General features: G+C 32.3%; 1 protein-coding gene across 1 annotated transcript in view; it reads left to right on the forward strand.

Annotated features, from left to right (window-relative positions):
- The window catches only part of LOC137622620 (calponin homology domain-containing protein DDB_G0272472-like), a 36,905-nt gene extending 25,078 nt beyond the window's left edge, over positions 1–11,827 (forward strand). The window contains exon 3 of the mRNA XM_068353226.1: positions 11,724–11,827. Coding sequence (XP_068209327.1) covers positions 11,724–11,827 — 104 coding nt within the window. The remainder of the gene's footprint in view (positions 1–11,723) is intronic.
- The last annotated feature ends 1,301 nt before the right edge of the window (positions 11,828–13,128 follow it).

Raw genomic sequence — 13,128 nt, forward strand, 5'->3', positions numbered from 1 at the left:
AACATTACAGTCGCCTGTACTGTATATTACTGAAATACAGCTGAGATCAGTATATTTTTACGGAGAATTTCCGATTAAAATTACGGTTTTTTTTTAACAGTGCAGGTCTGGGCAATAACGCGGTTTGTCTACCAATTCGAATCGAAAGTCGAAAGTTGCGTAATCCCAAAGCCCATGACAGTCGAGCAACTTGAATGAACAGAGCCTTTCTGAGGCAAAGCAAATTAATTAGGCCACAGCTTCCAGGTTAGAACCAGGTCAAGTAAACATTCCAGGTCGGGACTGGCACTGAGATTTGGATTTATTTAACCTTAGCAATTATAATGGGAAATAAAACTCTCAGGTGAAGCCAAATCTGCCTTTACTCTACTGCTTCTATATCAATACTACAGTAATCAAACTTTTCAGTCCGATGATCATTCAATTATCATATTCAAGATTATGGTTTTCACTTCTTTTTTTTTTTTTTTTGGGGGGGGGGGGGTTGATGCCTCTAACATTTCTGCTTTGTTTTCTCTCTTTTAATCCTTTATAGACTACATCAAGTACAATTAACTTATTTATGATTTTACCCATGTTTTGAATGAAACTCGAAAGGAATAAATAAGTGTCGGACTATCATTAAAAACACATTGAGTAGCTCGTATTTTACAAAGTTTCACCTTTTCAAGTTTTCAATTAAAAGAGAAACTAAAGAAAAATTTTGATATGGGAGATTGCAAACTCCAGAGTCAACCAGTTCAGTCCGTTATTCACAGCATGTACTCTTCTTTTGGGATCCCTACCATATGAAAAATCCCCTCAAAGGTATTAAACACGAACATTCCAAGCATTCGAAATATTTGGCACTGCGAAAAAAAAAAAAAACATATTTTCTGCACAGCCAATTGGCAACAATGATCCAATCTAGTGCCAGGTGATCCTAGCAGGGGAAGGAATAGAAGACGATGGATTGACGGACTAGGAAACTTTACAGGTGTGGAATGGCGTAGAAAGGCCATAATCAGACGCAAGTGGAAGGACATGTCTGAGGCCTTTGTTCTACAGTGGATTAGTAATGGCAAAGCAAATATATCCTAGTCTGAACTGAAATTTTGATAACGGTTTGCAAGTCTCTGTCCCACTTTAAAAATTGACCAGATGTTTTTATAAAACTGAAAATCAATCAATCAATTATCGAGTGCCATGGCCTGCACTCCCGGTGTCCTGATATCGACAGCAGTAACTTAATTAAAGTATGAATCAAAACCATTTGGAAAAAAAAAGAAAAAAAAAATTCCTTAGCCTTTTCCTATCGTACTTTATAATGATAATAATATTAATAATAATAATGATAATATTAATAATATTAATGTTAATAATAATGATAATAATAATACTTACAATGATAATAAAAATAATTATGATAATAATAACAATAATAACAATAATGATATCAATAATAATAACAATAATAATAATAATAATAATAATAATAATTATAATAATAATAATAATAATAATAATAATAATAGGTATTAATATTTTTTTCAGAGGTGGAAAATGTTTCTTAGGGAATATATAATACCACGGAAGTTTCTCAAAAGAATAACCCAATTTATGAGAATGGAGGCCTTTTTTAGAAACTTATGAGGGGGGGGGGGTTAAAAAAAATGAATGGCTTAGTTATGATGATGAAGAGAAGCGAAACTAATTTTAATCCCATCACAATGATATACAAATTAAAAGAACATTGACTTAGAGGAATCTTGATTGAGGGTACACTCGGGCATGCTGTTATGTCTTGTTTCTCTTCATCTTGGTTTGTTGAAGTTTTTGTAGTTTATAATGGAAATATTTATTTTGATGTTGTTACTCTTCTTAAGAATTTCATATTTCCTTGTTTCCTTCCCTCACTGGGCTATTTTCCTTGTTGGGGCCCCTGGGCTTGTAGCATGTTGCATTCCAACCAGGATTGTGGCTTAGCATGTAACAATAATAATAATAATAATAATAATAATAATAATAATAATAATAATAATAATAATAATAATAATAATTTGAAATTTATCTTTCTCATCCTCCATCACACTTTGCTCCTTTCACTGTATCGCCTATCATCATTTCTCTCTCTTATTCCTTTGCTTTTTAATTTCACCTCTTCTCAAGCCGTGGTTCCTCCCTTAACACTATGGACTCAATCTTCATAGTGGCACCCCCCCCCCCCTCATAATTCAACACAATAAATCTTCACACCATTTTATGGCGGTTCCTGAATTTCCATTAAGTATCTTTTTGGAAATAAATGTAACTTTTTAATTCACTATTTCTATCCTTAATGGCATCAGGAATTGGGTATTATAAATGACTGTAACATGGAGATGAAAATGACTTAATAAGAAAATGATGTTAAAAGATAATATACAGTAACTACTTATTACTAAAAAATATCTTAAGTAATATTTTAATTAATCAATCTATAATCCAACGTGAGCTCATTGATTCCAAATAAAATTCACGTGTAAAATATTCCCAAAGGCTGATTTCCGCTTCTCACTAGCAGCACGTTGATCCTGTTGAGCTAAGTTGCATAACATCATTCGCCCCGTCTACCCAAGAGGTCCCAGGATATGATGATCCTATATCTAATACTTCTGTACATCCATAAAACACACTTTTTTCTTTTAGATAGTTATTAAACTATTCAATCTAAAATATCTGTGCTATATTCCCCCTTTAACCATTCCTCGTTTCCGATTATTTATACATGACTTCATACAAATTTAGTTTTTGTCTCTATTGTCCTATAATGCGAAGGCCCCCCCCCCTCTCTCTCTCTCTCTCTCTCTCTCTCTCTCTCTCTCTCTCTCTCTCTCTCTCTCTCTCTCTCTCTCTCTCTGTGATAATAGAAAAACCTGCTTAAAAGAGTGCCATAGCATGTTTCTTATTGTTAAAGTTTTTATGTCATTGTTATCCTCAACCGTTTGTATATAAGCTTGTTGTCACGTTATAAACTAGTCATATCCAGCCCGTCATTGTTAAAACTCAGTCTCTACCTGAAACATTATCACGCCCCCTCCCCCCCCCCTCCTCCGCCTCGTTATATTTGTCTTTGTTTATAAACATGACGAACGCAAAGCTCAAAAACAAGTTTTTCAATATACAATTAGTAATAGTATCAAACTTGTTTTTTTTTTTCAGAGCTATTAAAATGTCATCTGTTGTTTTTACTTCGCTCGGTAGATTGTTTGTCTTGCAATAACTTTTAATATCTACTTTTGATAACATTTATTTACTTTATAATCCAGTTGATTTGTTTGTATGAGAAATTTGTTATTGTGATTACAGTCTTTTATATGATATATTTTCAATTATTTCAGAAGTAATGGGTATTAAATGGAAAAAAAAAATGTGAAATGAAATGTTCAAGAGAGTCGTGACAATATTATTTATTATATGTTATTTACAGATAAATTGTGTATGTATGTATGTATGTATAAATATATATATATATATATAATATATATATATGTATATATAATGTGTGTTTATGTATGTGTATGCATATGTAAAACAAATATCTACTCATATCTATTTTCAGACAAACAGAAAAAAATACTTCTTTCTTTACCATCTACGTATTCATCTCCCTAACCAACAGAAATTATTCACAGTGAAGAACGGCCATTGAAAGACCTGTGAGAATAGAATGGGTGTCATTCAAAAGGAAGTTCGAAGGTCGTCTCCATCTTTAGGTTCTTTTCTTGCAATAGACTTGGGAAAACTAGGGAGTGGTGGTGACCTTGAAGCCGTTTTCTCCGTTTTTAGATTTCTTGGGAGACTTCTCCAAATTTACACAATTTTTGTTGTGATTGGTTTAAAGGTTTAATAAACCCTCATGAGAGAGGCAAGGGACAGTGACATTGTCCTAGTAAGAAGGACATTGGCCTAGAGACTACACCAATTATACATATGATTAGTGTCCATGGCCCCTATCCCCCCAAGCTAAGACCAGAGAGGGCCAGGCAGTGGATGCTGATTAATTTATAGGTAGACCTATAGGGTCCCCCAAACACCCCATCCATAGCTCACAAGGATTGCTAAGTTGCAGACACTTAAAGAACTACAGAGTTTGAGCAGGACTCGAACCCTAGTCTGGCGACCACCAGGCAGGGACTTTACCAACAGGCCGCCACAATCCTGGGGTCTGGAGATGAGTAAAAATTTCATGTAAGATGAAGTGCCTGGTCTATCTGGGATCTCCATGAACATCTTAATTCAAATATTTACTTAAACCAGTTGATATTACTATTAGAAAATCCTTTAGGAATTCCAGAATGATAAACGCCCATGGGTACCTCTACGAAAACAGACAATTAATTTCTAACGAGGAGAATGAAAGTTAAGCGATAGAAATTGACATTACTAATTAATTCTACTCATGAAAGCAACATCTAATACAGCCTGGAAACTAGGTGTTATTGAAAGTCTTCTTATGGTATTGTGCCTTGCATCTATGCTTATACTGTACAACTGTTGCATTACGCACTCTACGTTCAGATGACTGATACGTCTTATGAAATTGCTGTGGGCCCGTGAAATTTTTATATTAAAATTCTAAAGCTCAGGAAGGCGTCCAGCAGTGGTAATTTAAATAAGGATGTGCGTATTCATCTTCTCTAAGGTATCTCCACTTTTTACAGGTAGAGCACTATATTCTTTCAAAGTTTCTACAAGCTTTCCCCATCTTAACTCCCTTATTCATCAATGTCCGTGTTAAGTAGTAGTAGCAGAGTCGGCAACTACAGCAGCAGCAGTAATAGTAGCAGTATTAGTAGTAGTAAAATAAACAAGTTGTGGTGGCCAATGTAGTAAAGTCCCTGACTGACGAACGCCAGACTGGGGTTCGAGTGCCGCTCAAACTTGTTAGTTCCTCTGGTCGCTATAACCTCACCAGCCTTGTGAGATATGGATAGGGGGGGGGGGGGAGGGAGCCTATAAGTTTATTTGCTGATTCATCAGCAGCAATTGCCTGGCCCTCCTTTGTCTTAACTTGGGTAGAGAGGGGGCATGTTACTGCCCCATGCCTCTGCCATCCACGAGCGGACTTTAAACCCTCCACTGTGTGGGATTGACACCTAGATGCCCACACAGAGAATTCTGACAATCCCCCCCCCCCCTTGTAACTACAAAAACGGATGAATCAAGAATGACGACCCAATTCAATACTCATCCTTTGGGTTTTCAGTCACCATTACAGTTCATTATCAAACTACTTAATCAATAATGAATATCAGCTACAATAACCCAATGTTGAATTCGAAGATTAACCAATTCACTATTCAGCCTCGGTTAAAGTTTAACCAAGCGGAAAACTTCTGCAACCCCAGAGGTGTCTTTAATACTTAATTTAGCAATAAATGTATCAGTACACATATTACTACAGCATTTGAAGAAGCAATAAGCCCAATAAAAGGAAAGAAAACTAGAAATTCTACACATGCACACAAAAACAAACATTCACTCTCTCTCTCTCTCTCTCTCTCTCTCTCTCTCTCTCACACACACACATATATATATATATATATATATATACACACAGTATAAAAGATACATGTATCATTATTACATGCACACACTTACACACACATATGTATGTATATAAGTGTTTCTGGTGTATCTGTATAGTTTCAGTTATTATAAATAGCCAGAATTGTATAGTATTCCATTAACGAAAAATCTTGCCTTCAGATGAACTGAAATCAAAGCATTTCAAATTCGAATTTCAGCCTTCGCCTCTTCCATGCACCTTTCTAATTACCGCCAACAAAATAAATAAAAAAACAAACTAATAAATAAACTAAAAGTATTGAAATAATAAAATCCACAATTTCCTTTTCCGAGGAGATAGAAACAAAAGAAAAACGTTCAGCGTTGCGTTAATCACCATCAATCAACAAGAGATTATTCTCGACCATAACATCAACCATTAATCTTTAGTCATCCAATATATGTCCAGCTACACTACATTCATTCATTATCTCTCTCTCTCTCTCTCTCTCTCTCTCTCTCTCTCTCTCTCTCTCTCTCTCTCAATTATTTGTGGCATCAGAAGAGATGGATATTCTCCAATGTCTAGCGTATACCAATATTTGTGTGAGTTATTAAGTTAGTATGACGGTGAATTCATGTGAGAGAGAGAGAGGAGAGAGAGGAGAGAGAGAGAGAGAGAGAGAAACTTCTATGTAGTAAGAAATAAACGAGGTCTTTAGATGACTCATTTAAAAGGAGTAAAACTTTTATTTCCTTTCTTCACAAAAATAGTGATATTCCAGTGTCTAAGATAATGTCTCTCTCTCTCTCTCTCTCTCTCTCTCTCTCTCTCTCTCTCTCACACACACACACACAAACACACATTTGAATGCCTGCATATCCTTCACACAAAAACCAGTTATTATTCAACATTGCACCATATCCTTCCCTTTAATTAAAAAAAAATAGTTTGAGCATGTGCACGTGTGTATGTAAGTGCAAGTACCCCTGTGTGTTTGTGCATAGCTTCCAGATATTACAAATGCCACATTTTTACTGCATTTTAGCATAATAGACAATCCAAGCTATTTGCTATAATTCATAATTTCAGATGACCCTTGGCAGTAGCTTCAGCTCTGTTTGAACTGTTACTGAAATCATTTCATTTCAGATTAAAGTATTAACCTTCAACTGCTGCATGCAGCGCTCGAAACACTAATTGTGTGCCCACAGCTTATCGAGGAACAAGAAAAATAAGAGAAACAAAGAATAAATAAAATAATAAATGAATAAACTAATGAGTAAACAAAAGGTATTGAGGCAACGAGTATTACCTAAAAGATAATATTCGTAATTTCATTTGCTCAAGACACAAAAGTAAAACAAAAATGCCTTCAGTCATCCATTATATGTGCAGATACATGCACATTCAATTAAGAAAAGAAATATATATATATATATATATATATATATATAAATTATATATACATACATATATATAAATAAGTATATATATATATAATTTATATATATATATATATATATATATATAAATTATATATACATACATATATATAAATAAGTATATATATATATATAATTTATATATATATATAAATTAAATATACATACATATATATATAAATAAGTATATATATATATATAATATATATATATATATATATATATATATATTATATAACTTTGAATTACGATGATAACAAGTGATACCGTTTTCCATCAGGTGTGACGTAGTAGTATCTGAAAGAGAAAGTATGACTATTCGTTTTAGAGAGAGAGAGAGAGAGAGAGAGAGAGAGAGAGAGAGAGAGAGAGAAGGGATTATTTTATTTTGAAGTTTTTCTCACCTAAGATGAGAGATGTCCCAAGACCTCGTTTCTTTCTTACTAAACGGAACGGAAGTTTCATTCTCTCTCTCTCTCTCTCTCTCTCTCTCTCTCTCTCTCATATCCTTTGCAACAGACCCATAATTCTTCAGATTATACATTATATCACATGGGTCACTTTCACAATTATCATCATAATTACTTGCTATGCTATAACCTTATTTGGAAAGGCAAGATGCTATAAGCACAAGGGCTCCAACAGGGAAAAATAGCCCAGTGAGGAAACAAAACAAGGAAATAAATAAACTACAAGAGAAGCAACAAACATTCACAATACAATATTTCAAGAACAGCAACAACACGAAATCAGATCTTTCATATACTACTATAAAACTAAAAAAAAAGCAAGAAAAATAAGATAGAACAGCGTGCCCGAGTGTACCCTCAAGCAAGAGAACTTTAATCCAAGACAGATACCTTTTATCTCTACACCATAGACCTTAATTAGCCTCAATATCACAATCTCGCTTTCTATGGTATTTTTTAAGTAGGCCCTTGGATGCAACCAACATAAATTTCCCTTTCCCATTAAAATACCCAACCACCAACAATTATATATATAAATAAAAAATATATATATATGTATATATAAACATATATATATATATATATATATATATAAACATTGTATACAGTATACATGTCCATATATATACAGTATACACACACACACACACACACATATATATATATATATATATATACACGTACTGTATATATATACATATAGAAAGATAGATAGAGATAACTTTTTAATGTTTATGACATGAATGATCTCTTATAATGCACCATAAGTAAGCCAAATTAAAAAATGTCTAAATCTATATTCATTCCCTCCTTTGTCTTCCTGCCTTGTGATGAAAAACGTATAAAAAATGATTTATATCAAGCCACTATAGTTCTTCTCCCTAGATATCAGTCTTCGTTTCTCTTAATGGAATCTTCGTCTTCGTTTCTCTTAATGGACTCTTTAAGAGCTATTTATATCAGAAGTAACAGCACTTTGCACTTGGCTTTCACCTGTTCTTTTTCAAATTTCAGAAAGGAGTTATAACAGCCCTAATTACTTTGTACCCAAAAGCAAGGCATTTAATGAAGAGAAGAAATCTGGCGAAATATATATAAAAATTTACCAAACTTTCCTTCCTGGTTAATGTGAAGAGAAGGACATGATGACTGGGGAAACTTTTGCAACACCAAGAGAGAGAGAGAGAGAGAGAGGAGAGAGAGAGAGAGAGAGATTGATTTGAGGTTTTCTGGCATCCTGACTAAGAGAGAGAGAGAGAGAGAGAGAGAGAGAGAGAGAGAGATTTGCTTGGAGGAAATAGCGCCAGAGGAACTGTACAGGATATGCACAGAATAACGTTGAATCATTTTAATAATAAGAAAACAAACTTGAAATCAAAATGCCATTGACAAATAAACTTATTCATTCTATTATGTAGGAGATAAATACAATAGAATTCAGTCTTATAACAATAGATTAAGCAAGAATATCGTCCTACTATAGTATCTACTAAACCCTTTCATCTTCAAGGGAATCTTTAAAATGCCAAGAATTTAAGAGGAGTAGGTTCTAACTTTTTCACATAACTAATATCTTGACATATTCCTTTCCAAAATGCTTGTTTACACTGATACTTTAACATAGACGATATGAATATCTTCCTGATATATGCTATTATGACTTCTCTGCAAGTTGTTTGTAAATTAACAAAATGCGTTAATATTTCATGTATCAGTTTTCCTTGTGGTTGCTTGCAAATTGACATAATGTAATCCTGTTATTTGGTGTATGTATCTTAATCTATAAATATGTATGTATGTATATCAACAACAACAAATGCAGCCATTTATGGACAAATACCTCAGATATGTCTTAATTAATGCCTGGGCTTTGGCCAAATTGGACAGTTTTCAACTACACGCTGGCCAGTACAGATATGTGATGGTGGGAAATTTTCGTATGAGCCATCCCAGCAAACCAACCAAGTATGGGTGGTCCTGACAAGTACAGCTTTGCTGATCATGGCCATACACAAATCCTTTCAACCCGTTATGGTATCTGCACTCATAAAGGTATGTATGTATATATATATATATATATATATATACATACATACATATATATACATACATACATATATACTTATTTATTCATATATATAATATGTAATCAGTAAATCAATTAGGTAATTGGTATAAAGATTCTGACTCTTTCAACCCGGTTGTTAACTATATATATATATATATATATATGTGTGTGTGTGTGTGTGTGTGTGTGTGTGTGTTTCATTTCTGAAGAGGATTATTCCACTACGAAATACTAACAAACATTACTGAACCACTACAGAAAATACAAAATGCACATATCACTTCACTAACAGCAAACATCAATTACATCACACCAATACACTGAACCCTTACACGTTAAAATCCATCAAATTCCCATTTTGTTCGATCCTGAATTTCATTGGCAATCATCTCCCATTAATCCGAGCTGCTTTAATGCTAAGTGACTTCCGGTGACAAGTACCGAAACTGAAAGCATGAAAGCTTCTATTGGGATTGAGGACGATTCCTCTCAGGATCTTTTCACAATTTGATTTTGAGGAAATGTGGAGTCGGTTTGGATAGAAATGGATTCCATTTTATAAATAAATGAACGAAGGTTTGAGGGATTTGTATACTTTTATTTTCTCTTTCTTCGTTTTATTAGCCTATGAACAAAGACCCCGTATATATATATATATATATATACACACATATATATATATAGATATATAACGTATATATATAATATATAAATATTGTTTATAAATACAATAAAATAATATATATACTATATATATATATATATATATATATGTGTGTGTGTGTGTGTGTGTGAGTGTGAGTGTGTGTGTGTGTGTATATATAGAGTAATGAGTCAACACATTAATTTTGCTTACAAATTTTGTAAGTAGCTATACAACACCAAAATTTTACAGCAAATTCTTGTCAGCAAAACTTTCTCTCTCTCTCTCTCTCTCTCTCTCTCTCTCTCTCTCTCTCTCATTACATGTGTACCTCATTATCAAATAACTTTTACACCAAATATTACCAAAGGATATAGATATTGTATGGTACTAAAGATGTTACATTTATACAAAAGGGGAAGATAAATCTAAACTACCTTCAGCAAATATTTTCTTGTAAGTTTCAAAGTCAATAAACACATTACTGTGTGTGACTTTATGAAAGATTCGAACCAATGTCTTTGAGTCTTGATACAAAAGTAACAGTCAATTTATCCTATCCCACATATATTAATAATCACACACACACACATATATATACATATATTTATATATATACATATATTTATATATATATATATATATATATATATGAACTTTCATATAATATATATATAAATAATTATATATATATATATATATATACATATACACATATATGAATATATATATAGTATATACACACACAAACACACATATATGTGTGTGTGTAAAATACATACAAATATATATCTACATGTGTATTGTGTGTATATATATACATACAGTATGTGGGCGCACTCTGGTGTATGCATACTAATCGTTCAATTGAAAGTTCTTTTATATAAGAAAAAAAATAAGACAACTTTTAAAAGGTCTTCAAAACAAAATTGATAAGAAAATCTAAATATTTGCACAGGTTTATATCATTAGTTCTCTTCATAAGAAAACAAAAATTAATTCAAATGAATAAATGTTAAATCTTATAAACTCTCGAAGACAAAATTTAATTCTTTTATTGCAATTTCATTAATTGTCGAGTCTCCAAATTATGAAGTTTGCTCGATTATGAGAAATATAGCTTTTTAAATATTAAATTACATAAATTTAAAGTTATTTTAAAATAATTATCTTGGATAAAAACTACTAATTTTTTACTCGTATTAATTCACCTCAAAACCACTGTTCTTTCCGGGAAATTAATTACATTTTCCCAAAAGAAAGTAAATAAACTTTACAATTCATATAATAGAAACTAATTCTGAGTACAATACATACAGCTTAATTAGTTTCAACCACTAACAAAAATTGTAACAGAAAAATAAAAAATTATACCAGAATAAAAGAAGCAAAATAGTATGGAAGCCCAAACAAAATATCATTTACCTCAAACTCCAGTCAACCCAAAACCGTTTACAACGAACGGAGTGAATGAATGAAGACCATTCATACAATCGGGGGTTTAACTTTTGACCTTTGGAAAGGCTCTCCTCTTCTGGCATTTGGGGACCAATAAAATCTCCCACAGCAAACACTCCGCTTGAAGAAGAAGAAGAAGAAGAAGAAGAAGAAGAAGAAGAAGAAGAAGAAGAAGAAGAAGAAGAAATAAACAGAGTGCAAACGAGGAAGTGAAGAATTTTCTCTTGCTGCTGCTGCTATTATTATTATTATTATTATTATTATTATTATTATTATACTTCTTCTTCTTATTCTTCTTCTTCTTCTTCTTCTTATTATTATTATTATCATCATCAATATTATTACTAGCTAAGCTACAACCCTAATTGGAAATCCAGGATGCAATACGCTCCAGCAGGGAAAAATAGCCCACTCATGAAAAGAAATAAGGAAATAAATTACAAGAAAAGTAATGAATAATTAAAATGAATTATTTCTGCATTATTACTAAGACGCTGTTGATTGGAACCTGTTTAAAAGACTTTAGATGACTCAGTTATTGTTTAAGAGAAAGTCACTGAAGTTACAGGAATTATATGATTTTGTTTTACCTTGAAGTTAGACAGGAAGTTGTTGATGTAAGTTCTTTTTAAACTAAAGTGATAAGAAGCACTCAAAGATGACTTTATCAGTTTAATGGGAACTTTGGATATATTGGAAGTTTTAACACCAAGGAAATTTTACCAAATGGGAAATCTGACGTCATTAGTTAAGTTGCGAGAAAGATCGCTTGAATGGATAATGGGAAATCAGAAAGTGCAAAACCAAAGAGACAGAAAGAATATAAAATTTAGACAATAAGCCACAATCTTGACACAGAGATCATTTACCGACATCTTAAACTTAGAAATATTTTCTTAAACTAAGTTTAATGAAAAGCAATAACTCTAATATTAATAAAAACTTAATGTTCAAAACACATCTGTATACCACATTAATAAAACTTGGGGGTTAACTAATGATAATTACTAAATACATGAATAAAAATTTAAATGTGTAACGAAATTCACGATGCCAACTGTACCTACATATTCAGTGAATAATACTTGACAGCTGTCAAGAACTGTTGTTCATGGATGTGGCAATTGAACTGCTGGTATTCAGAAAACCAAAAAAATGAAAAGATGCCATGTGGTATCATAAAACCGTTGTTAAGGACAACTTATAATTGGGAAACTGCCTGTAAAAAGATATCATACTGAATATGTATATGAATATTATTTAAGGATGTCTGCATGCAGACAGAAAAACTTTGCAGCTGTTAATTATATCGTTTTATATTCAATTGACTTTATATGTTAAAGCCATATCAACATTATCATTATTGCTATCACTATTATTATTATCAGTATTATCATTATCATTATTATTATTATCATTATTATTATTATTATCATCATCATCATTACTACTAATAATACTACTACTACTACTGCTACTACTATTATCATTATTATTGTTGTTGCTGTTACTAC

Source organism: Palaemon carinicauda, chromosome 29 (genome assembly GCF_036898095.1).
Source record: "Palaemon carinicauda isolate YSFRI2023 chromosome 29, ASM3689809v2, whole genome shotgun sequence".
Lineage (NCBI taxonomy): Eukaryota > Metazoa > Arthropoda > Malacostraca > Decapoda > Palaemonidae > Palaemon > Palaemon carinicauda.